Source organism: Salvelinus fontinalis, chromosome 2, assembly GCF_029448725.1.
Source record: "Salvelinus fontinalis isolate EN_2023a chromosome 2, ASM2944872v1, whole genome shotgun sequence".
NCBI classification, from domain to species: domain Eukaryota; kingdom Metazoa; phylum Chordata; class Actinopteri; order Salmoniformes; family Salmonidae; genus Salvelinus; species Salvelinus fontinalis.
In genome coordinates this window covers 42,854,495-42,881,586 of record NC_074666.1, presented here as the reverse complement: position 1 = coordinate 42,881,586, position 27,092 = coordinate 42,854,495, and the positions used below count along the sequence as shown (strand labels likewise).

Below are 27,092 nucleotides of genomic sequence, written 5' to 3'. Positions count from 1 at the left end.
CTCATCCGTTTGGCCTTTTGAAACATTAAATAACTGAAATGAAAACCGTAGTGGATTATGTCTGATTACAGAGGAGAGGTCAGTCAGCAATGAGATTTGATCATCCAAGTTTTTTTCGTCTGCTTGATTCCAGGATTTTCCCCCATGTGGACTCTTTCCAGCTCTGTGGGGATTTTCAGTAGTACTACGGGCTATGCATGTCCCAGTGTGTGAGATTTTCCAAGCTTGTCTCCTGAGTTATTGTGGCAGAGATGTAGCCTACATCAGGGGTAGGCAACTAGATTCATCCGCTGGTCGTTTTTGGTCATAGGGGCCGGAACATAGGCTTAATTATAATAATTTGTACATTGCAAATTGATCACAACTAAGCCCAAAAAGAGATTCTATTTGAAAATAACAATTTCGTACCTCGATTACATTGAGACACGATCACGTCTCTTTTTTATTTATTTTTTAGGGAATAGGGAACCGATGTTTAGGTGAATTCCTCGTGATTTTTGGACACTAAACTAAAATATTTTGGGTAGGGATGCAAATTTAGGGCAATTTTGCAGCCGACTAACTGACCCTCATTAACTGGTCAACAAACAGTTAAATTTTTCCCGAACAGTAAAATGACATGACCAACAGAAAATACTATCATTTCTGATGTGTTTTTGCCCTAACAATGGGAGTCGTCCCAAGGCGGGGAGGCAGGAGACTAGCTTAGGTCCAATATAAGCCCATAGAAATGCATTGAACTTATTTTGGACCGATTTTGACAGGAGTGTAACCTCTCGCTTCGCTTATTCCTCTCTGATACTTTGCACGCCTACAAGGACCAGACATTTTTCGTTAAGCGCCAATCGTTCAGTCAAAAGGCTATAACCTATTATTGAACATGCATCTCCTGTAATGAAGCAGCTAATAAAACCTAATTTTCAAACATTTGCACAGTTCTAAACAGCACACCTAATGCGAGCAGTTCCAAATGTGACAGAGATGAAAATCTGTTAAACTTAGAAAGAGGGGGAATCTAATAGCAAATACTATGATGTGTTGCTTGTATGACTAGGCTTGTGCCTTTGGACAAAAAAATAAAGTTGTAAAAACCAATAGAACAGCAGAGAAATGCTGGTTAATGGCACGAGAAAGTCTTTATAAAATAATTCTCTCCACGTTTCAATGGATGGATTTTGGCAAGGCTACTTTGAAGCAAGTTAAGACATGACCTCATTATTTGAAGCTAAGTAAAACATTCAGGTTTCCAACAGTTATACTGCCTGAAGCTCACATTGCAAAGTGATGGGTGACGCGCTGATAGTCAACGGTAGGCAGGCTATATAGCCCTTGCAGCCGAATAGCGAATGGGAGGTGCGCTTTACGCGTTGAGATTGAGAAATACAAATATCTCATTGTTGATCATTGCCACAAGTTTTTAACACGCGATTGGATTTAGAATTATCAATGACTGGGCTTACAAAAGCAGGGTTCACTCCAGTAGCCTACAGGCTTTTTGAGGAGCTGTTCTCACTCTGTCTGACTGGTGGTAGGCTATTCCGCTCCTCCAACCATGCTGTGCGCATGTGATAAATAAAATGAATTACGACTAACAAAAATACATGCACACACACACCAATTAAATATGACAAAATTATACAAATGACCTATTGACCGATAAGCATGCCCTGTCAAATATATTTTCAGTGGCTAACCGGTTAAATGTTAACAACCCAACTTTGGGCTGCCCCCCCCCCCCCCCCCCAAAAAACCACTCATGGCCTACTATCAATTTGTTCTGTGTGTTCACCCCCAAAATTCTTAACTAGGCTTGGGCGGTATACTGGATACAGAGGTATTTGGAAATAGCCACGAGACGGTTTTTCAGTACCGTTGAAAAAAAAATAAAGGGAACACTTAAACAACACAATGTAACTCCAAGTCAATTATACTTCTGTGAAATCAAACTGCACACTTAGGAAGCAACACTGATTGACAATACATTTCACATGCTGTTGTGCAAATGGAATAGACAAAAGGTGGAAATTATAGGCAATTAGCAAAACACCCCCAATAAAGGACTGATTCTACTGGTGGTGACCACAGACCACTTCTCAGTTCCTATGCTTCCTGGCTGATGTTTTGTTCACTTTTGAATGCTGGCGGTGCTCTCACTCTAGTGGTAGCATGAGACGGAGTCTACAACCCACACAGGTGGCTCAGGTAGTGCAGCTCATCCAGGATGGCACATCAATGCGAGCTGTGGCAAGAAGGTTTGCTGTGTCTGTCAGCGTAGTGTCCAGAGCATGGAGGCACTACCAGGAGACAGGCCAGTACATCAGGAGACGTGGAGGAGGCCGTAGGAGGGCAACAACCCAGCAGCAGGACCGCTAACTCCGCCTTTGAGCAGGAGGAGCACTGCCAGAGCCCTGCAAAATGACCTCCAGCAGGCCACAAATGTGCATGTGTCAGCTCAAACGGTCAGAAACAGACTCCATGAGGGTGGTATGCGGGCCTGACGTCCACAGGTGGGGGTTGTGCTTACAGCCCAACACCGTGCAGGACGTTTGGCATTTGCCAAAGAATACCAAGATTGGCAAATTCGCCACTGGCGCCCTGTGCTCTTCACAGATGAAAGCAGGTTCACACTGAGCACATGAGCACATGTGACAGACGTGACAGAGTCTGGAGACGCCGTGGAGAACGTTCTGCTGCCTGCAACATCCTCCAGCATGACCGGTTTGGCGGTGGGTCAGTCATGGTGTGGGGTGGCATTTCTTTGTGGGGCTGCACAGCCCTCCATGTGCTCGCCAGAGGTAGCCTGACTGCCAATAGGTACCGAGATGAGATCCTCAGACCCCTTGTGAGACCATATGCTGACACATGCACATTTGTGGCCTACTGGAGGTCATTTTGCAGGGCTCTGGCAGTACACCTCCTTGCACAAAGGCGGAGGTAGCGGTCCTGCTGCTGGGTTGTTGCCCTCCTACGGCCTCCTCCACGTCTCCTGATGTACTGGCCTGTCTCCTGGTAGTGCCTCCATGCTCTGAACACTACGCTGACAGACACAGCAAACCTTCTTGCCACAGCTCGCATTGATGTGCCATCCTGGATGAGCTGCACTACCTGAGCCACCTGTGTGGGTTGTAGACTCCGTCTCATGCTACCACTAGAGTGAGAGCACCGCCAGCATTCAAAAGTGAACAAAACATCAGCCAGGAAGCATGGGAACTGAGAAGTGGTCTGTGGTCACCACCTGCAGAATCACTCCTTTTTTGGGGGTATCTTGCTAATTGCCTATAATTTCCACCTTTTGTCTATTCCATTTGCACAACAGCATGTGAAATTTATTGTCAATCAGTGTTGCTTCCTAAGTGGACAGTTTGATTTCACAGAAGTGTGATTGACTTGGAGTTACATTGTGTTGTTTAAGTGTTCCCTTTATTTTTTTGAGCAGTGTATATATTTTTTATACATTTCTAGATTTGTAGCTACTTTTTAAGTTAATACCTGCAGTCAACTTGTGCAATAAGTTAGGAGACAAAGAAGAACGCGTTCTTCATTTCACCTGTCACATCATTTTTCATTACTAGGCTTACTGGTAGTCCCCAGGCATATGGTGTTTGTTTACAAGCAACCAACAGCGAAACCAGAGTTTTGTGAGTAACTCACTGTTGTGCAGCACGTGCCAGGTGATTTAGTTACAAAATGGAATTAACAACTAAATGTTTTCAAACTAGATATCTTAACTATTAAGCTAACTGTCTAAAATGTTCTAAATGCTTTGCAGTTGTGCATTTTTGTTTGCTAAATTAGTAGCTACTTAGCTATCTAGTTACGTGGTTAGGTTCTTAGAAAATCAAGCTTCGCTTGATAAAAGCATAGAATCCCCTCCTGGATCAAGAGCCTTGCTGTATAATAGTTTTGTGTGTACAGCAAACTGTGAGTAGCATTTTTGAGTTACTTATATAACTTTATGAGCTGGGGTTTGTCTTGCAAATAGTTTAGGTTAGAGACTATAAAATGTTTGTCATGTGCTCGTTAGCGTTCTAAGGCTCAGTGGAGTTTGAAAATAGCACACTTTGTGTTCAGTGCCGGTATTATCGAATATCCCAGTATGGCACAAGGTCGGTATGAAGGTATGACAATCTCTATACTGCCCAAGCTGATTTTGAACTTGTATTTTCCTCAGCTTGTGTCCAAAAGAACACATTTGTGCTCTGATGACTTTTAAGATGGGATTTAGGTGGTTTTCATGTAGTAAACTTGAAATGTAACATATTCTGACAGTCCGCCCCAACTACCTAGCTATTAGATATTTCTCTAACATAGGCAGGCATACAGTGCATTTGGGAAGTTTTCAGACCCCTTGACTTTTTCCACATTTTATGTTACAACCTTATTCTAAAATTGATTACATTAATGTTTTTCCTCATCAATCTACACACAATACCCCATAATGACAAAGCAAAAACTTTTTTTTCTTTATAAATAAAAAACAAACCTTATTTACATAAGTATTCAGACCCTTTGCTACGAAACTCGAAATTGAGTTCAGGTGCATCCTGTTTTCATTGATCATCCTTGAGATGTTTCTACAACTTAATTGTAGTCCACCTGTGGTCAATTCAATTGATTGGACATTATTTGGAAAGGCACACACCTGTCTATTTAAGGTCCCACAGTTGACAGTGCATGTCAGAGCAAAAACCAAGTGGCCTCCATCATTCTTAATGGAAGAAGTTTGGAACCACCAAGACTATTCCTAGAGCTTGCCACCCGGCCGGCCAAACTGAGCAATCGGGGGACAAGTGCCTTGGTCAGGGAGGTGACCAAGAACACGATGGTCACTCTGACAGATCTGCAGAGCTCCTCTGTGGAGATGGGAGAAACTTCCAGAAGGACAACGATCTCTGCAGCACTCCATCAAATCAGGCTTTTATGGTGGAGTGGCCAGACGGAAGCCACTACTCAGTAAAAGGCACACGACAGCCCGCTTGGTGTTTGCCAAAAGGCTCCAAAAGACTCTGATCATGAGAAACACGATTCTCTGGTCTGATGAAACCAAGACTGAACTCTTTGGCTTGAATGCCAAGTGTCATGTCTGGAGGAAACGTAGCACCATCCCTACGGTGAAGCACGGTGGCAGCATCATGGGATTGGAAGACTAGTCAGGATTGAAGGATAGATGAATGAAGCAAAGTACAGAGATCCTTGATGAAAACCTGCTCCAGAGCGCTCAGGAGCGCAGACTGGGGCGAAGGTTCACCTTCCAACAGGACAACGACCCTAAGCACACAGCCAAGGCAGCGCAGGAGTGGCTTTGGGACAAGTCTCAATGTCCTTGAGTGGCCCAGCCAGAGCCCGGACTTGAACCCGATCGAACATCTCTGGAGAGACCTGAAAATAGCTGTCCAGCGACACTCCCCATCCAACCTGACAGAGCTTGAGATCTGCTGAGAAGAATGGGAGAAACTCCTCAAATACCGGTGTGCCAAGCTTGTAGCGTCATACCTAAGAAGACTTGAGGCTATAATCACTGCCAAAGGTGCTTAAACAAAGTATTGAGTAAAGGGTCTGAATACTGAATACTTATGTAACTATTGAGTATTGTGTGTAGATTGATGAGAAAAAAAGAATAATGCTGTAACGTAACAAAATGTGGAAGAAGTGAAGGGGTCTGAATATTTTCCGCATGCACTGTACAGCCATATCTCCCATGCCGAAATCTGCAAATATGTAGCCTAGCACACAGTACACACACGCACGCTTACTTTCCCAGTCAAGTCTCAATGTGTTTTAGCAGTAAAGCAGACACGGGAAGAATAGCTCATTGGGGCAGATCCAGCGGGCCAGTGCACTTGGCTCGTCCTGATGTTATGACCATGTGGCGGTCTGCTCCCCTCTCCCTACTCCTTTTCTCAGGCTACATCCCAAATGGCTCCCTATTACCTACATAGTGCACAATTTTTTTTGTTTGTTTCAGAGCCCTATGTGCCCTGGTCAAAGGTAGTGCACTATGTAGGGAATACGGTGTAATTTGGGACGCAGTCTATGACGACTGTCCTCACGGAAAACTGCTACTAATGGCCATCAGATGGGATGGCACTCACAATGTCATCCCTGCTTCTGTTGCAACCATAGATCATTTATTTTTGTTTATCCTTTTCTCAATAGGGGGTGCTGTTTGCACTTTGTAATAATTTCGTTCCCAAATTAAACTGCCTCGTACTCAATTCTTGCTCGTACAATATGCATATTATTATTACTATTGGATAGAAAACACTCTCTAGTTTCTAAAACCGTTTGAATTATATCTGTGAGTAAAACAGAACTCGAGTTGGAGCAATTTTCCTATGAGGAAGTGAGATCTGAAATCTGCAGGCTGTTCTGAGGTCAGTTTATTAATTTGCATGTCTTCTATTGGTTGAGATGCACTGCATACGCCTTCCCCTGGATGTCAGCAAATAGTGAGAATTGAAATGGAGTTGCTAGGCAGATCTGAGGCCTTATAAATGGGCTGGCAACGTGGGGTCCTCCCTTTCTTCCCTTCGCCATGACGCAAGACAGACCTCAGGATGGCGTTCTAGAAAGCTCCCGTATAGCCCTTAGATATGTCCGGCTCTGATTTTATTCGATATAGGTGTTAAAGACATCATAATGTTGTTATTTTAAACCAAGTTATATCAGTTTATATCAGTATATTGCGATTTTCGGGTATTTATTTGTGCTGCGTTCTAGGGAGTTGGGCACGTCTGGCCCACATGGCTAATGTTTACTGCTAATTCCAAAGTTGAAGGCGACAATCTACAACCGAGCAACGATTCTTTTGGAAAAAGGACAACTTGCCCAAGATTCTGATGGGAGCTCATCAAAAAGTAAGAAATATTTCTGATGTTAATTCGTTGTTCTGTTGAAAAATGTAAAACTCATATTCTGCCATTAATTTCGGTGCGGTCTCGCTTTAACGCACGCTGTATGTCGTAGTAACGTTCATTTTAAAAATCTAACACAGCGATTGCATTAAGAACTAATGTATCTTTCATTTGCTTTCCAACCTGTATTTTTTAGTCAAGTTTAAATTTAGTTACTGATTAGATTAGGTGCCTCTCCCAAGATTTCTCCTGACATATTGTTGGCAGCTTGGCTACTATTCTCATTGTATAACCACGATTTGTGCCGCTAAATATGCACATTTTCGAACAAACTCTATATGTATTGTGTAATATGATGTTATAGAACTGTCATCTGAAGAAGTTTGAGAAGGTTAGTGAAAAAATGTATATCTTTTGCTGGTTTATTCGTTATCGCTATTGTTGGCTTGAATCAATGCTGTTGTGTGGTTGGCTATTGTATTAAGCTAATATAATGCTATATTGTGTTTTCGCTGTAAAACACTTAAAAAATCTGAAATATTGGCTGGATTCACAAGATCTTTGTCTTTCTTTTGCTGTACGCTGTGTATTTTTCATAAATGATTTATGATGAGTATTTAGGTAATTCACGTTGGTCTCTGTAGTTATTCTAGTTGCTTTGGTGAGAGCTGTGATGGTGGCTGCAATGGTAAACTATGATTTACACCTGAAATATGCTAATTTTTCTAACAAAACATATGCTATACAATAAATATGTTATCAGACTGTCATCTGATGAAGTTGTTTCTTGGTTAGTGGCTATTTATATCTTTATTTGGTTGAAATTGTGATAGCTACCTATGCAGGGAAAAAATGGTGTAAAGAAAAAGTTGTGTCTTTTGCTATCGTGGTTAGCTAATAGATTTACATATTGTGTCTTCCCTGTAAAACATTTTAAAAATCAGAAACGATGGCTGGATTCACAAGATGTGTATCTTTCATCTGGTGTCTTGGACTTGTGATTTAATGATATTTAGATGCTAGTATTTACTTGTGACGCTATGCTAGTCAGCTTTTTTACTGATGGGGGTGCTCCCGGATCCGGGATTGTGATGAAGTAGAAGTTATCTTCATGCATGTCTATGGCTGCAACCATGGAAATATAATTTATAGAATGGACATATCCCCTCATACCTTGCCATTTTTGGCTGGTGTATCCTTTTTTAGGAATTATTTTAGTTCTATAGCTACAACCCCTGGTAACCGATGGGTCAAGGCGCAAATGAAGCCACTATAAATCCTTGTTTTACATGAGTACAAGACAAAAGCCTCAGCTGGGGTCAATGGAATTATGCTTCTTGGCCTCTATATGCAACAATGTCACCATAACCATAATTTATAGCATTAGACTATTCTGTAAAGTGACATGAATTGAAAGTAAAACTGAGCTTAAAGTTGTTTGCGAAATGTAAATAGACATTGATGTTCAAGTGTAGAGATTGCCTAATTCTAAAAGGAAAGAAATACAGAGAGTGAGGCCACGTGCTGGAGAAAATAACTGCTCTCCTACAAAGGCAACCCCTTTCCCACCTCCTCTACACACCCCTCCCCTCTGTTTCTTTTGGCTCCCTCCAGCTCTCTCGCTTTGTCCTGGGGACTGTACCAATGAAAGGAGGGGGCGAGTGAGGAAAGAGGAGAGAGAGAAAGCCTGTGATGGAGAGACGGACAGAGCGGGTGTGCAGTGCAGGAAAGAAAAGCACTTTTTCATCAGCTACTTCTTCTGCTTGTGAAATTGAGCGTAATTTATGCCCTGTTAAACCAGAGCTAACCAAGACATGAAGTAGGACAAAGAGGGGGAGAGTGAGAAAGTGGGAGAGAAAGGAGCCCAGAGAGCATCACAAGGTTGAGAGATGTGGAGACCAAAACGGAATGGATGAAAACCACACAGGTCTTGACGTGGAATTTTCCAAACCCAACAAACAAGTGCTCCACTGCTGCCGGTGCTACCGCTGCCGCCCTCTTCTCGCTCTCTCTGGGAGGAGTTGCACTCCACACACACAAACCGAGAGAGTGTGTGTGTGTGTGAGAGCTCGTAAGGAGACGGGGCTGACATCTGTATCCTGCAGAGTGGATTTGTATCAGACGCGAGGGGAACAGAGGCTGGTGGGACGGGGGAACCTGCCACTTTGACACACGCGCGGTGAGAGATGGATTCTGCAGGCTTAAGGGGAGGACAGCTTCAGGGTGTGTGTTAAGTAGGGGGGCTCTCTTTCTACGTTCAGCCCCTGAGAGGCAGCGTGAGGGGAAGCCAAACGAAAGGCTGGACGGCCAAAGCAGTGGCAACGGGACTCTGCTGCTGTGAGTACTGAATGGGAGCACCGCTCTTCCTCTTTATCGCTCTCTTGCTCTTCTTTTCAATTTGTCCCTTTCTCTGTGTTAGGAGACTGGCACCTTGAGTTTGTACTAGATAGCTAGAAGGCAGCAATAGCTGCTCGCTCGCACACGTCTGTGTGTGTGTGTGTGTGTGTGTGTATGTATATATATACACACACACACACGCACATTCTCTCTGGAGCAAGGCCACCGTGAATGGAATCTTCTGTCACTGTGGTGGATTTATATGTCTTTATGTGCAAGACAGTATTTCACCGCCAGACAGTATTTCACCGCCAGACAGTGCAATAGCAGAGGCATATGCACTGGCTGGGAGTTGGAATTAAAAACTTTTTTTAACGGAGCGGCACAAATGTGTGTGTACGTGTGGCTCAGCAGCAGGGATCCCAGCTGAACAATAGACTGGTGGCTCTGTCGCTCCCGGTTCATTGAACTGTCATTGAGCGCCACCGGTAATGAATTAATTTGTGTGTGTGTGTGTGTGTGTGTGTGTGTGTGTGTGTGTGTGTGTGTGTGTGTGTGTGTGTGTGTGTGTGTGTGTGTGTGTGTGTGTGTGTGTGTGTGTGTGTGTGTGTGTGTGTGTGTGTGTGTGTGTGTGTGTGTGTGTGTGTGTGTGTGTGTGTGTGTGTGTGACTGTCATTGAGCGCCACCGGTAATGAATTCAGTGTGTGAGACTGTGACGGTGTGTGTGACAGTGTGTGCACATGCATTTGTACATGTAGCCTTCCCTTTCCGTGTGTGTGTGCATGACATTGTGTTTGTGCGTGTACTATGTGCATGACAGCTTGAGTTTGTGCGTATCACCACCCGACACTCACCCTGTCTCTGTTCAGAAGCAGCAGTCCAAACTCTTAAGGGGTCAATCTGCAGGTACTACATCCATTTTTGGACTTAAAAATGAATGGTATGTACCCATTTGATTCTTGAATATAACTTATAAATGCCTCATGAGCTTAGTTCAACTGTCATACACCAAAATACAAGCTTGTTTTAGTAAATGTAAACAAACACTATATGGTTAAAACACTTATTAGAGTTCTGTCTATGAATTTGAGTGGTTAAAGATGCCGTGGTACTGGATGGCTGCCGTTATGTAGTTTCTTTTCTCAAAATGTATCTGCTATCATTTCTTACAACCGACAAAACATTTTGAACATCAGATCGGCACATACTTACCTCAATTACGACTTCAACTTCGACTCGTCTGCCCTTGGCTCTTTCTGTAATTCCGGACCAATTTCCGGGCTACCCATGAGGAAACGGTTAGACTCGAGAGAGGGTGGATCCTGGCGAGATTAAGGCGAAGGGAAAACCGGCCACCTGTTGATGATGATAATAATAAGATGGATGCCTTCCGATCGCGGATTTCCTTCCAACGGGACTCTCGTCCTAGACCACTGGTATTTTACCCACAAGCCCCTCCGTCGTCCGCCATTCATCAGATCATAACTCTGTACTCCTGCTTCCTGTTTACAGGCAGAAGCTCAAACAGGAGTTACCCATATTGCACAAGCTCCGACGCCCGCCGCATGTGGCAGGGGCTACAGTTCATTACGGATTACAAAGGAAGACCCAGCCGTGATCTGCCCAACGATGCCTCTGTACCAGACGAACACAATGCATTTTATGCACGCTTTGACAAACAACGTTCTCAGAACATGCGCAGAACAGCTGGCAGGTATATTCATTGTAATTTTTGACCTCTCCTGGTCCCAGTCTGTAACTGCCACATGTTTTAAGATGACCACCATCATTCCTGTTCATTAAAACTCTAAGGCTTCATGCCACAATGACTACCGCCCAGTAGCTCTCACATCTGTAATCATGAAGTGCTTTGAGAGGCTGGTTATGGCAGCTCAATCATCCCAGACACCCTAGACCCACTCCAATTTGCATACAGCCCCAACAGAAAACGCAATCTCAATTGCACTCCACACTGCCCTCACCCACTAGATAAGAGGAATACCTATGTGAGAATGCTGTTCATTGACTACAGCTCAGTGTTCAACACCATTGTCCCCTCCAAGCTCGCCACCAAGCTTAAGACCCTGGGACTGAACACCTCCCTCTGCCACTGGATCCTGGACTTCCTGACTTGTCGACCCCAGATGGTGAGGGTAGGCAACATCAACTCCCATGCTGACCCTTAACACAGGGCCCCACAGTATATGCTTTGCCCCGAAAAAATCGTTAGACTCCAACCACCCGAGCCATAGACTGTTTTCTTTGCTTCCGGACGGCATGCGGGACCAATGCATCAAGTCTGACAGCAACAGGCTCCTGAACAGCTTCTATCCCTGTACCATAAAACTGCTAAATAGCTAACAAAATGGATACATGGACTATCTGAGTTGACCTTTGTATTTTATTCTTATTGTTGCACTGTCTCTATGCACACTCTGAGAGCCTTACACACTATGCACACTGATACTCCAACACACACACACACACACAGACACACACACACACACACACACACACACACTCCATTTGCTCACACAAATAATATGCACATACATTTATACTGACTTTACACACTCACATACAATCATCATATACGCTGCTGCTACTCTCATATATCCTGATGCCTAGTCACCTTACCCCTATACATATCTACCTTTATCTATCCAGTATTCCTGCACATTGTATCTATGGTACTGGAACTGACCCTGTATATAGTATGCTTACTTACTTTTGTGTTCTTATTTGTATATATTGTGTGTTTTTGTTTTACGTTATTTTTAGTATTACATTGATATTGATTACTGCGTTGTTGGGGTTAGAGCTTGCAAGAAAGGCATTTCACTGTACTTGTTCATGTGACTTTATAACTTGAAACTTTCTTCAGCTTTTTACCAAAACAGGCGCGGGGAGTGCTTTATTGTTTCAACTGCTGATTGCCGCTTTAACACCCTACTTCCGTAATAGGGAAAGTATTTTTCGGTCGACACAAATGTTGGCCTCTTTGGGATTGCATGAGGCGTTTGTTTTCATTGCTACTGCCCTGCGCTGAGAAAAGCCCCGCTGTTGGTATATGGGACTAGTTGTTCCCCTGTTCCGAGCGCAGGCTCTCTCTCGCTTGCTCTGTCTCGCTCTCTCGTGTCCCTTAACATTGTTTGTTCAGCACACTTTCTAAGCGCTTAAAGAACAAACTCCTTCCTCCTCAAAGTTCTCTGTCTGTATAACTATTTGAGCAAACATAACACTGAAGATGAAATAGAGGAGAGGGTTTATATGAGGAGTGGTAGCTAACAAAAGTGAAAACACAGAACAGAAGAAGAGGGAGGAAGCGAAAAAGTCGTCGCTGCAAATAGTAGGCCGTGCCAAGCCTTCTAGAGTTACAATGGCACTTAAACCAAGCCTGCTATTTTGCGTTCCACACGTAGCCTGGCCTATTTTTTGTAACACAGTAAACCCGCTGGCTCAAAAGATGGGAGATTAGATGTTTAAATAGTAGGTGAAAATGACAGGATGCTACTTCTCTAGTTCAACAATTCCAAGTACTCGGGAAGACTTCGAGGCTAATGCCAAGAACACCACCAAGGACACCAAGGAAGCTTTTCAAAATGAGGCCCTAGATGTGTTTGGAGCATGGTACTGTTGATTTCTGCCATTTTTCAAGGACGACTCCGTCCATGCACTCTGAAATGGACCGTTTCACAGAGGCATGTAATTATCCTATGATTAGAGTCCCTGACTAGTGTGTCCAACTTAGAGGACTTTCATTTAAGTGTCTGTCTGAAGTGCAGAACGGTGGCTAACAGTGTTGACAGGCTAACAGTGTTGACATATTGAACCTGGTCACACGCGCACACACACACACAGCATATGTTTTACTATCCTTGTGGGGACCTGAAATTGATTTCCATTCAAAATCCTATTTTCCCTAAACCTTAACCTGAACTAGTAACCCCAAAATTAACCCCTAACCCTTAACCTAAAGCATTTTTTTTTTTTTTTTTTACTTAATTTAACTAGTCAAGTCATTTAAGAACAAATTCTTATTTTACAATGACGGCCAAACCCTCCCCTAACCCGGACGACGCTGGGCCAATTGTGCGCCGTCCTATGGGACTCCCGATCACGGCCGGCTGTGAAACAGCCCGGGATTAAACCAGGGTCTGTAGTGACGCCTCCAGCACTGAGATGCAGTGCCTTAGACCGCTGTGCCACCCGGGAGTCCTGGGAGAAGTTCTTGTTTTAATATCCTTCTGGGGACTTGGGGATTTCTGGTACCCACGAGGATAGGAGCGGCAGGTAGCCTAGCGGTTAGAGTGTTGTAGTAGTACCGTGAGTACCTGAGCAAGGCATTTAACCCTCATTTCTTCCAGGGGCGCTGTACTACTAGGACGCTGTAAAACAACACATTTCACTGCACCTATCTGGTGTATGTGACTAAACATTTTCTTGTTTTTTAAAATAAATGTTTGTAATACAAGCGCACACATTCAAGGGTAAATTAAACCATTTACCGGCGTACTATTAACTGTGTTACTACTATGGTATAGTATCTCTGTCACCGTACAACTATGGCTGACCCTCTAAAACAGGGGTGTCAAACTCATTCCACGGAGGGCCTTGTGTCTGCAGGTTTTTGGTCTTTCCTTTCAATAAAGCCCTAGACAACCAGGTGTGGGGAGTTCCTAACTAATTAGTGATGTTAATTCATCAATCAAGTACAAGGGTGGAGCGAAAACCCGCAGACACTCGGCCCTCCATGGAATGAGTTTGACACCTGTGCTCTAAAACAACACATTTCACTGCACCTATGTGACAACTTTATTTATTTTTTATACAAGCATTAGCACACACACATTCATGGACAAATTAAGCCATGTAACAGCCCCAGATTCATACAAAGCACTGCTGTTTAGCCAATATATAATTTGTACAGTCTCTGCTGTGGATGGTGAAGGCAGCTTACTACTGATCAGTGTTCTGTTGTGTTCCATGTTGGGTGTGATCCTGCCCCAGTCCCACTGTTTCTAGATCAGTGTATTGACAACCTTGATGCTTTCCTGAGGGGTATACTACGAAGCACGCTAGATCAACTCGGGCATGTCTAAAGCTAGCCAGCTTCAGTTAGCATTCCTGAAGGATTAGTTGCCATAGAAATGTACCTGGCTAAAAGGTGAGCCACTTTCGTGGTACCGGTTATCCCGAGTTAAACTCAGAGTTGACCAAAGTTAACTGACTAACTCCTCAAACTACATTTGTAGTATAGGTTAAAAGCTGAGCTGTCTTCTGCGGCTGCTGAGGGTCGACCACTCATAACAACGAGAGAATCACAAGGGTTTAAGTTTGTTTTGCCACACAAACAAGACCCCACTTAACCCTGTTTGTGTCTTTGACTGTGTACACATGATCATTTGTTCCCCCCCTCCCCCGCTGAGGTCAGTGCTTGGACGTGTTGCCCCAGTCAGCATGCCCAGCTCATTCCTTTTTGATATGTCAATCACAGGGATGGATGGGAAGCGGAGAGATATGCGGTGGGACGTGTGGGGGAGGTGTGTGTGTGTGTTGGGGTTTAAGGGGTCTGGTGCTTGTGAGATACGCAGCAGACCCCTTCAGGCACAAAGGACAGCGAGGGCCATTCAGTTTTAATGTGTGTGTGTGTATCCATAATGTGTGTGCAATGATGGGGGTGAACACAGAGACTGTTGTACTGTGTGTCTGTGTCTGTGCATGAATGGAGCACACAAACCATACAATTCACTGCACAGTCTTGCAATCAATGGTGGATTGTAAAACATGGTCTCTGCAATAGTGACATGGTGTTAAAGTAAAGCAATTTACCTGGGATTGATTGGGAGATAGAGGCTTGCAGCTTCAACTAGGACAATAGCAAATTGCTTGTTGGTCACTAATTGGCATGCTTAGCTTGGTAATAGATGTTGTCGGTGTTGTAAGGTGTCCCACATACCTAATGTTGAGAAAGGGAGTACATGGGCGTTCGTTTCCTACTTCCGGTTCTATAGGGAAAACGGAGAGTCATTCATTATAATGGAACCCCTTAGCTATAAATTATGCAAAGAATGTTTTCATACAAGTCATAGGCTCAATCAAATGAATGACTCCCTGAAATTATAATCAATTCTATGTCCCCCTGCATTCGACAAAACCATCTTACAAAGGCCTACAATGTGAGTGTATGGCACTATAGGCCTATAGCGTCAAACTGTTGCGAATAACTGGTGAAGTAGGCTTCTGCATCTAAGCTCGTCAGGTCCAGTGTTCACAGCCAGATCAGATTAGGAACCAAACAGAAGCAAACAGTCCGAAATGCGGAGGGAGTCGAGGGACTACCTGAATTTGTCCATTGTTTGTTTGTTTACGTTTTCATTACAACACGTTTTGCTACGATATGTACTATTGAATTCGACCAAGATATCAGTTCCTCCATGGTCTACTGAGTAACATGGAAGAGACGCTCACCTGCTGTGTGGGACGCTCCAGTCCTCATTTATATTTCATAAGAACGTGGGCAGGCAAGCGGGGGGGGGGATAGGGGGGGGGGGGACAAATCAGTCTCATCATCCCACCTTATGATTGTCCCTCCTTCCTACATGCTTTATTCTGTCAGCTCCTCTTTCAATGTTCTCTTTGTTAGCTAGCTCATCTGGGAAGGGAAGGGACTTGTAACGTTTACATTTGAGGTTCTCTCTCTCTTCCGCTTGCGAAGTCATAGCAAAGGGATTAGGAATTGAGTGTTAAAGTGGTTTCTTCTGTCGGGGATGATACCCGAGCTGGGTTTGTGTGACGCAAAGACAAAGTGATTTGTTCAGTGATGAGGGCGGGTGATTTTTCGGTTTTGTTTTCTACACAAAGCATCTCAGAGTACGAGTGCTGTTCTAGGATCAGATCCCAACTGTCCGTATAATCATATTCACTATAATCCAAAAGGGATAACTGATCCTGGATCAGTACTCCTACACTGAGACGGTTTGTGAATACTTGCCTCGGGCTCGGTATAACTGTCAGGGGTTGTGAGGGATGATATTTATTTTGTTTTGGTTCTACTGAGAGACTCTCTTAGCTCTTGCTTGGAAGAAAGGGGGGGGGGGGTTAGACAAAGGTTAAAGGGTTGTTTCAACCAAATGATCTGTTGTCATCTGACCACATCCATGCCCTTATGCCATTCGACCCAAAACCCCAAACACGAAGCACTATGTGTCTCATACTTTCTCTCTCACTCTCTCTCCCCCCTTTCCCTCTCTGAATTCCAGCTTTCACTCGCGGATGAACAGAGCGAAGTGACACGGAATGGCTTTGAGTCCAAAGAGCTGCAGTACTTGGTCCAGATCTACTGCCAGGTATGACAGAGTAATCCCCCGGGTGCTGTGATATGCTGCAGTGTCATTCTCACTCAATTAGTGCTCTCTCATATACAATTGCATGCAAACCCACGCACAGTCACATGGAAAATTGCTGTCTTTTGAATCTTGTCACACACCAAATGATGAACGTCCAATACTGTAAATCATACCCAGCACACCCCTCTGTTAGCTAGTAACGTTACGGGATTAGGTTATTTTTCATTTTTCTGAAAACACTTTGGGTCATGATTGAAGAATCTTAGTTGCGCGAACGGTGAAGCTGGAACAACCAAACGACTCAACAGAAAGGTCAGATTGGTGATAAGGGTCTCGTGGGAAAGGAGAGTGACAGTGAAATTCTGCCGTTTGGCCTTATCCACGATGTTCACAAGGTGTTGAGAAGCAACAAAACACACAACTTGAAAAAGACGTCTGGCATACCATCCGGATCTTCTTTTGGCAATTATTTCCCTCTCATCAGAGACCTAGCGAAGCAATTCAATAAAACCCATGCCCAATTTCATCGTCTATTGATCAAAATGTATTTTTTAAACGTTTAATAACTTGGGTGTTTCTCCTAAATGTAATATGTAGGACATCTCTAGGGACTTCCTCGTTAAAGGTTCACTGAAGACATGCCTTTCTACCATTTTACTGAATTCCATTTTCTTAAGCTCACATGTGCCTTCCAGTACCCACAATTGCGCACAGGTCCCACACAACCCAGTAGCTCCGGTCTAACCCCTTCCACTGACTCACTCGATTCAGGTTTCACACATTTTTCCTCTAGATCGTATTCCATTTGCATGACCTTGGCAATGCCACGGAAAACGGGTGGCTCTGTCCTTGGAAATTCCATCTTTCCTTGGCTTGGTGTTGGAAAGGGGAGCTGAAACTGCTGCACTGTTCCATAAAAAAGGGGGGATAGGAGGGTGAACAATTGGCCCAGAGCCACCCTCTTAGTACAGAGCGGAGGAGAAAGAGCGGAGGAGAAAGAATCCAGCCTGCAGGATAGATCGCTTTAGTTCCACAGACTAGTAAGGGAACAGACAAACAAAGGAACTGACTGGAAGTCCCAGTTTCTGAAAGTGAGACAAGCTACTGTAGCACACCAAGTACTCTACGGAGCCCTACAAAAATACTTCTACAGTCCTGATTCCCTCTCGGTTATTCCCTTATGGCTGCACTAGGATCAGTGGGGCTGGTCGATGCTTTGCAGTCCCAGTCACTCCAGCCCTGGCCCCAGTTCAGAGGGATCTTTCTGGGTCAAAGCAACCAAGTTTGTTTTTTTCTCCCTCGTTCTGGAACTGGGGTTTTGAGGTTTGCAATCACTCTTGTGAATCGAAAAACAAATGGTGAAGCAACTCAATGGAAAATAGGAAGACAGGAGTAGCTTTGAATGCGATGATGAGCTGAGGGCAAAGTTAATTTGGTTTGCACTTATACCACTGGTTTTGTCATCTGCGTACGGCTTCTGAAGCATATTCCACCATTTTATTTATTTGGTATAGATGATGGTAAGTGCATGGTGATGGTAAGTGCAGGGAAATGGACCAATTCCATGTTGGGAGCACATACCTTTGACTTAACCTTCTGGAGAACAAAAGAAAGAAAATAAAGGGTGGGAGGATAGGACAGGACTGGAGAGATGTGTAAAGGGGTGACCCACAGAAATGCAGCTTTGTCAGGTTTGTGTTGTCCTTTCAGAGATGAAGGTGGCCGGAGGCTTTAAGCCAGCCATCGGGAAGACTGCCTGGATGAGGGATAGTTACCACACACTGGGAACGTGGGCATTGGACCAGGGAGCAAGAAGAGAAAAGGGGGGACAAGACTGGCAATCGGAGATAAAGCACATGGCCTGCTAAATGGGCTATAACTGGGAATGATTCTGCATTTTGATAAGCTTGCAGTGTGTCCACCTTCTGCTTGAAATTCAGTAGGTCCTTGAAATGTTGCCTTTTTTTTGCCAACCTGGAAGGGGCTATGGCTAATAGAGTTATAGATAATTATTTGTCAGCCCATAACGGGGGACTGTTGGAAGCTTGTCTTCCAGAGCCTGCTGGAAGACAGGATACACAGTACTCTGATCTGGCAGAGCTTTCAGAAGTATTAACCCCAACTGCCACCACCACCATCCTCAACCTTTCTCCATTTCCACTCTTCCTTCTCCTCCTTTGCTCCCCACAATTAAGTTATGACCCCTTTCTCAGCCCATGAGCTACATTATCCCCAGGATAAATCCTAAAATAACCTGTTCCCGGTGCTGACCAAGGGCCTGTCCCAAATGGCACCCTGTACCCCATGTTGACGTTGCCCGAGGCTCACATCACAACTCAGCACCCTTTCATTTAGATTTCAAAAAGCCCTGGATGGCTTTGTCAATCGCCAGCCGGCCCCGATGTATCCCCCCCCAAAGATGTAATGTCTGTTAAGAGTTAACATATGGATCTGTGTGAATTATCGAGTTCTTGTGTTGTACTCCCAAAATAGCCTCGTCGAATTGATGACTTCATAAATGGATTCCAAACGTAGCTTTCCAGGCCAGCACAGTTAAAGTGTGAGTTCAGTGAGCTTCAATGGCAACATTTTAGGAGCTGTTCCATTCTGTGTGGCATGGTGCCTGTTGGATTTACTCACAATACTAATAAAACAAGTGATTACCCCACCTCATATGTTTCTGGTTTGATTAATAGCAGTACATCCAATATTATAAAATATTTTATTTTTCACTCAATGTTCTGTAGTAGATTCAGGGTATATCATCCATTGAGGGAGATCCCTCTTTCAGCTTAAAATGGGCCCCCCTGTTGAAATTGAAGGATATAATGTCCACCTCTCTTAATTCCACCAGATTTTTACCCCTCTTAATAATCCCAGCCATTTAGATGCATCCCCCTCTCCAATCCCTCATCCATCCATCCATCTATCCACCATCCCTTCGTCTGTTTTTTAGCACTGCCTCACATTGGCAGACTGGGGCTCTGCTTGGGGCAACTACAACCAAACCACAACCATACAAATGGCTGGTCCCTGTCCCCCAGTGGAGTGTTCTGTGGGGAGTCACCCTATCAGGCTTTTTATCCAACCCTGCTCAAACACAACTGGATCTTGATAAGCCGATCTATTATCATCACAGGCATGTATATTCCCCCTCAAGCCGATACCACGACAGCTCTCAAGGAACTGCACTGGACCTTGTGCAAACTGGAAACAGCGTATCCTGAGGCCGCATTTATTATCGCTTGGGACTTTAATAAAGCAAAACGCTACCGAAGTTCTATCAACACATCGCCTGTAGTACTCGCGCTCCAAAAACTCTCGACCATTGTTACTCTCCCTTCCGGGATGGAAGGGAGATACAAAGCGCTCCCCCCCGCCCTCCCTTCGGCAAAATCAGATCACGACTCCATTTTGCTTCTCCCTTCCTATAGGCAGAAACTCTAACAGGAATTGCACATGCTAATGTCTATTCAACATTGGTCTGACCAATCATAAATTGATGCTTCAAGATTGTTTTGATCACACGGACTGGAAAATGTTCCAGGTTGCCTCTGAGAATAACATTTACGTATACACTGACACTGTGACTGAGTTCATTAGGGAGTGTATAAGGGATGTTGTTCCCACTGTGACAATTAAAACCTATCCAAACCAAAAACTGTGGATAGATGGCAGCATTCGTGCAAAACTAAAAGTGCGAACCACCACATTTAACTACAGCAAGGTGACGAATACAAACAGTTCAGTTATGCCCTCTATAAGGAAACCACAGAGGCAAAACGTCAGTACAGATACAAATTGGAGTCGCAATTCAATGGCTCAGAGATGATGTATGTGGCAGGGACGCCACACAATTACGGATTATATAGGGAAAACCGTCCGTCGCAGACATCGACGTCTTGCTCCCAGACAAGCTAAACACCTTCTTTACCTGCTTTGGGGATAACACAGTGCCACTGACACGGCCGCTCCCGAGGACTGTGAGCTCTTGTTCTCCATGGCCATCGTGAGTAAGTTTTTAAGAGTTTTAATCCTTGCAAGGCTGCCAGCATCCCTAGCCGCATCCTCGGAACATGCGCAGACCAGCTGGTTGGAATGTTTACGGACATATTCAATCTCCCCCTATCCCAGTTTGCTGTCCCCACTTGCTTCAAGATGTCTACTATTGTTTCTGTACCCAAGAAAGTGAAGGTAACTGAACAAAATGACTAACGCCCCGTAGCACTCACTTTTGTCATCATGAAGTGCTTTGAGAGACTAGTTAAGGATCATATCACCTTTACCTTACCTGACACCCTAGACCCACTGCAATTTGCATACCGCCCCAATAGATCCACTGATTATGCCATCCCCATGGTACTGCACACTGCCCTATCCCATCTGGACAAGATGAATACCTATGTAAGATTGCTGTTCATTGACTACAGCTCAGCCTTCAACACCAACACCATACAAGACCGCTTACAGGGAAGAGGTGAGGGCCCTGGCGAAGTTGTGACAAGAAAATAACCTCTCACTCAACGTCAACAAAACGAAGGAACTGATCGTGGACTTCAGGAGACAGCAGAGGGAGTACGCTCCATTCACATCGACGGGGCCACAGTGGAGAAGGTGAAAAGCTTCAAGTTCCTTAGTCTACACATCACTGACAATCTGAAATGATCCACCCACATAGTGTGGTATAGTAGGAGCAACAGCGCCTCTTCAACCTCAGGAAGCTGGCTTGGCCCCTAAGACCCTCACAAACCTTTACAGATGCACCATTGAGAGCACCCGGTGCCAAAAGAAGGACAAGAAGAACATCAAGGACCTGAGCCACGGCCTGTTCACTCCGCTATAATCCAGAAGGTGAGGTTGGTGCAGCAAAGCTGGGATCGAGAGACTGAAAAACAGCTTCTATCTCAAGGCCATCAGACTGTTAAATAGCCATCACTAGCCGGCCTCCACCCAGTACCCTGCCCTGAACATAGTCACTTACTAGCTGGCTACCACCCGGTTACTCATCCCTGCACCTTAAATGCTGCTGCCCTATGTACATAGACATGGAACACTGGTCACTTTAATAATGGAACACTGATCATTTTAATCATGTTTATGTACTGTTTTACTGATTTCATATGTACTATAGTCAAGGCCATCCTATTTAACTTTTGCTGTACAGTATACTATTCTATCCACGTATTCTTCAATTATACTATATTTTCTATCCACATACTGTCCATAATATCTATACATCCCATCACATATATATTTATACTCCAGACTCCGACATTGCGCGTCCTAGTATTTCTATATTTCTTATTCCTTTATTTTACCTTTAGATTTGTGTGTATTATTAGATATTACTGCACTTTTGTAGCTAGAAAAACAAGCTTTTCGCTACACCGCAATAATATCAGATTAACATATGTATGGATGCAATACAATTTGATTTGAGCAGCTGATCATTTCTTTACAATATGTTGTTAGAGTTGGGCTGGAGCAAAAGCCTGCATGCCCAGTAGCTCTCCTGGACTCTCCAGGAGGAGGGTTGGCCACTCTGCAACATTACAATTATAGCCAAATACTTTTTATGACTTTATAAAATAATTCCCTCATTCAATGAACCAGCGATCAAACGGCTACGGTGTGCAAGGTAGTTAACTTAAGATGTTTATCTATTTGTAAGGTTAAACTAATGTTCAGTGTTCATGAGAGATCTTGACAGCATAGGAGTTACTTATCAATTAGGGGAAAAAATGTACTCTGTCAAATGACATGGCCGGTGTTGAATAGAGGAGAATCCGAGTCAATTTTGAGCGCTTGAGAGATTGTTTTACATCCAGAGTATGCAGCATTGATTTCATCAACTGTGCGCCCGTATGCGTGTTGGCCATTTGCGGTTATACACGAGTGCCGGTGGAAAGTTATTTTAGGACATGACAATGCCATTAATGTATGCTAAACAGTTAACTAGTTAGAACTAGACGAACTACACTATGTTTTGAATTGGCTATCTAGGTAGTTTGTTATATATCATTATTTTACCTGCTGCGCAAATGTCGTCCCCCCCGTCCCGTCCCCCCCACTGGAACACACGCAGGTAATGCACACACCATGACTTTTCCAGGATTTTCATTGATGACCAAAAACTATAACTGGGCAAATGATTAGAGTAGCCTAATTGTTTGATATTGTAATTTTTGCACGATTTTTTATTTGTCCATGTAATCTGCCTGTCCAATTTATTTTGTTTTTTTTATTTATTTTTACTTGCCCTGGCAAGCGGACAGCGTTAATGTCGAGCCCTGCCCCCTCTCTGATCCCCCTAGTAAAAGCATAAAGCTCCCCTCCTGTCACCCCGTCTCAGCGGTGGATTCTGAATTAGGGCGTGAGGGGTATCTGTTACCAGGCTAGTAAAGCAGCCAAGGGCTTATGCACCTCCCCTGTCTTTTGAAATGTTCTCTCTCCCCTCTTTCTCACTGGCCGACTCTTGTTTTCTCTCTGCAGGGCCGGAACTGGATTGTGAAGCGCAGCTATGAAGATTTTCGTGTCCTGGATAAGCACCTGCACCTCTGCATATATGACCGCCGCTTCTCGCAGCTGCCAGAGCTGCCTCGATTCGACAGTCTGAGTGATCGTGCCGAGGTAAGACGCCTGGTCTCAGTACAGCCGATGTGCTAGACCTCCCCTCCCAACACCCCTATATCACCATTCAGATGGTCTCTCCCAGTCTCCAGTCTCCCACTTTGAATGCCGCCTCAGAGCTTATGACTGCAATATTATGCCCTTCAGGGTTATACATGATAACGGTTTAGGGTTCAAACAGAAACCAGAGGCAAAAGACAGAGCTCATTTCAGAACAGTTTTGTGACCGTTTCCTTGCTGGAGTGAATTACCAGTACAATGTCCATGCCGTTTTTACTTGTTTTACAAACTCCTGCCTAGGTCTTTGTTGCAGGCTGATTCATGGCCTAAATGAGTGAAAGTGTCCAATTGTGCTGTTTTTAATGGTGTCTAATGGCCTGGTGTTAAGAGGGAGCCAGCTGTATAGTCTCTGTGTTTACGTGTTTAGAAAGCCTCTCCATCCCCGCTGAGCTGTGACTGGAGCTTTAGCTCTCTTACACCCCCCATCTCTCTTTTCCCCTCCCTCTCTCTACCCCCCCCCCTCCTTTCCCCTCCCTCTTTCCCCCCTCCCTCTTTCCCCTCCCTCCCTCTTTCCCCCTCCCTCTCTTTCCCCCCTCCCTATCTTTCCCATCCCTCTCTCTTTCCCCCCTCCCTCTCTTTCCCCTCCCTCTCTCTTTCCCCTCCCTCTCTTTCCCCTCTTTCCCCCCTCCCTCTCTTTCCCCTCCTTCTCTCTTTCCCCTCCCTCTCTCTTTCCCCTCCCTCTCTCTTTCCCCTCCCTCTCTCTTTCCCCTCCCTCTCTCTTTCCCCTCCCTCTTGCACACACACTCACTCTTTACAGTAGTTTTCACAGCGAAAGCCCACTTGAACTGTGGCATATTTTCACAACTAAACCGATGTCCTTTGAAGTTTGGAGTGGCTGTTAATGCCTACCTTTTATGATCCTTCAGTCCATGGGAGAAAAAGGCCCTGATACTCTCTCTCCCTCCTAAATAGAGACTCCCACGAAGGTAGGCTGACTAGGCACACCACTTTATGTTTGCATCCCAAATGGCACCCTATTCCCTTCATAGTGCACCACTTTCGACCAGAGCTCTTTTGGCCGTTCTCAAAAGTAGTACACTATAAAGGGGGCCATTTGGGATGCAGGTCCTCCAGTCCCCAGTGTAATGGGAAACACTGGGAGGCCCGGGCGGCATGTTGACTAATCACAGGAGGTCAAATTACTACGCCCACAATGAAAGCATGGGTCCTTCAGTAGTGGAATGTTCAGCACTAAACATGACTGGTACAACAGGTTATTAGGGTTTTCACAAAACAAGGCTGAGGAAATAGGCCTACCTCAGTCGTGATTGGTTGAACATGATGTCGGACCTTTCAGTTTAATCTGTGTCTGCGGCTGCTGGGACAAATAATAGCGGAGAGTGAGCGTCTAGTAATTTCAGGCAGCCCAGCTTTACAAATAGTTTTTCGGGAGGCTGCGTGCTCAAGCTGTCATTGTTTGATTGTAGCTTTCAGGCATTTAAGACAGAGGTTCTTACAGGATGAATTGTTGTACGGGAAAATTGGCTTCTATTTAAATATCACTAACAGTATTGTCGAGGGGCTGATTTGCCGTTCCCTCAGTTTGGTACCTAGCTACTGCAGTTATTTGGATAGTCTTAGCCTAACTAGTATGTTAACCATCATATTGCATGCTCATTACAATACACAATAGCCACTGTTCTGTAGGCCAGTACATGGAGCTCTAAATTGCCTGGTCGAAATGAGTTGACATTAGCTCACACAATGTCTTCCATGACTCATTAAGTCTAAGACCTGAAAAGAGTTGGTCCGAATATTCTGCGAAATCAGGAGACTTACTGCTAATCAACTAATCCGTCTCCCTATTGATTCCGTTAGCCAGCCAGTCCCCCCCGTCCCTTTAAGGCCTCCATGTTGTGCTTGGCTTTACTCTTGTTTTTACCCTGTGTTCTCTAGTCTTTGTCTTTCTGGAGAGCCTTGGCCCTCTTTTGGTCTGTGTTTGCTTGGCCATGTTGACACTCAAGGAAGGAGGACTAAGGAGAGACACTGGCGGCGGCGCAAATGGTACCATATTCCCTACATAGTGCGACACTTTTAATCAGAGCCCTGGTCAAAAGTAGTGCACTGTATGAGGACTAGGGTGCCATTTGGAGGGCGCCTACACACTGTCTGGCACACACAGGGGAAGGCTCACTCTTGGATTAGTGCGCTGAATAGGACAAGTCTTGTGGGAAGCGCCAGGGTATTCATCACCAACAGTAACCAACAACTGCAGCACAACAAGGAAAGCATCCATGTCATCAGAGAAAAGCTTTCCTTACCCACCCTTGCTTATTATAGCCCAGACCAGACCGTGCATGGCCTTCCTTCTCTGCTGCTCTGCAAAGCAAACCCTCTATACAGAAGCCTACTTACCCTCCAAATCAAGTGCTTATTATTGGAACACTGTTGGCACTCGTTTCATTTCTTGAAAGTCTGGGGCTTTCTTTTTGTCTTAGGCCAACCCGTTTTTATCATTTAGGCAAAAAGTGGTGTCGGCTTCAACGTTCCGTACTCTCCCTCCCTGCAACGTTTGACGGATGAAGGTTGTTTAGGGAAATGTTTGATTTATCCTGAGATCCGTTTAAATGTTGTCAGCTTCGTCTTCATTGAGCTCCCTCAAGGTGACATACGACCTTCATGAAATATTTGGACGGATCTGATCAATTAACCATTGTTTGGACTAGTTAGTGCCACAGTGAAGTCTCAAATAAAAAACAAACATCCTTTTTGTTTTACCCGGGCATGCTTTGTCATTTACACATCTTATTTTCTTCCACATATATATCTTCCACATATCTTCACCGGTTCCTCTTGGCCAGATTTGTCCTGGCTGTGGGTTAAGTTGGGGTTAATCTGGTTATACAAGTTTACATTTATGTTGTACTGTTGGTGCCACATCTTGTGGAAAGAAAACAAAGGCTCAGAGGCTGTGGTACTTTTAAAACCAGGGCTAAGGTGGCAGTGTCATCTACATGTCGTCGGCTTGTGCCCCATTAGGCCCCTTCCTCTGGGCTACAACACTCGGCCTCTGTGGTTGTGTTGGTCGGCCCTGGCCTGATTGGGTTCGCACGGTGCCAGCTCATGTACTGGAATCGATGTGGCAGGCAGCGGCCTAGAACCACCCGGAGAGAAAGAGAGAGGGTCATGAGAGAGCCCCACGTCTGGCCCCGTGCCCACCGCTCTTCTCTAACCTCTTCTCCCTTCTCTAATTTCTCTTCTCCTATAATCTCTCTCTCTATCCCTTCCTCTTCTATAACCTTTTCTGTCCTCCCCTAACTTCTCATTTCCTCTGCTCTGCTTTCCTATCAGCTCACCTCTCCTTTCTCATCTCCTCTTTCCTTTCCTCTAACCTCTGTTAGGCCTCGCCTCTCTTTGGGCTCAGTTCTCTAACCTCTCCTGTCCTCTAACTTTTCCTCTCTCCTCTTCCCTTATTTAACCTCTCTCTCCTCTTCCCTTATTTAACCTCTCTCTCCTCTTCCCTTATTTAACCTCTCTCTCCTCTTCCCTTATTTAACATCTCTCTCCTCCTCCCTTATTTAACCTCTCTCTCGTCTTCCCTTATTTAACCTCTCTCTCCCCTTCCCTTGTGTAACCTCTCTCTTCCCTTATTAACATCTCTCTTCTCTTCCTGTATTTAACCTCTCTCTTCTCTTCCCTTATTTAACCTCTCTCTTCTCTTCCCTTATTTAACCTCTCTCTTCTCTTCCCTTATTTAACCTCTCTCTTCTCTTCCCTTATTTAACCTCTCTCTTCTCTTCCCTTATTTAACCTCTCTCTTCTCTTCCCTTATTTAACCTCTCTCTTCTCTTCCCTTATTTAACCTCTCGCTCTCGCTCTCTCTCCTCTTTGTCTCCTCTAATTGGCCTCCAGTGGAGTGTTT

General features: G+C 44.6%; 1 protein-coding gene across 4 annotated transcripts in view; it reads left to right on the top strand.

Moving 5' to 3' along the window:
- arhgap32b (Rho GTPase activating protein 32b) overlaps positions 1–27,092 on the top strand; it is a 220,560-nt gene that overhangs the window by 138,197 nt on the left and 55,271 nt on the right. For 3 of the 4 annotated variants that reach the window (XM_055875737.1, XM_055875732.1, XM_055875728.1), the window contains exons 6-7: positions 16,454–16,540; positions 23,033–23,170. In XM_055875737.1, coding sequence (XP_055731712.1) covers positions 16,454–16,540; positions 23,033–23,170 — 225 coding nt within the window. Of the gene's footprint in view, positions 1–9,184; positions 9,192–16,453; positions 16,541–23,032; positions 23,171–27,092 lie in introns of those variants that run through there. The other variant, XM_055875743.1, reaches the window with a different exon arrangement.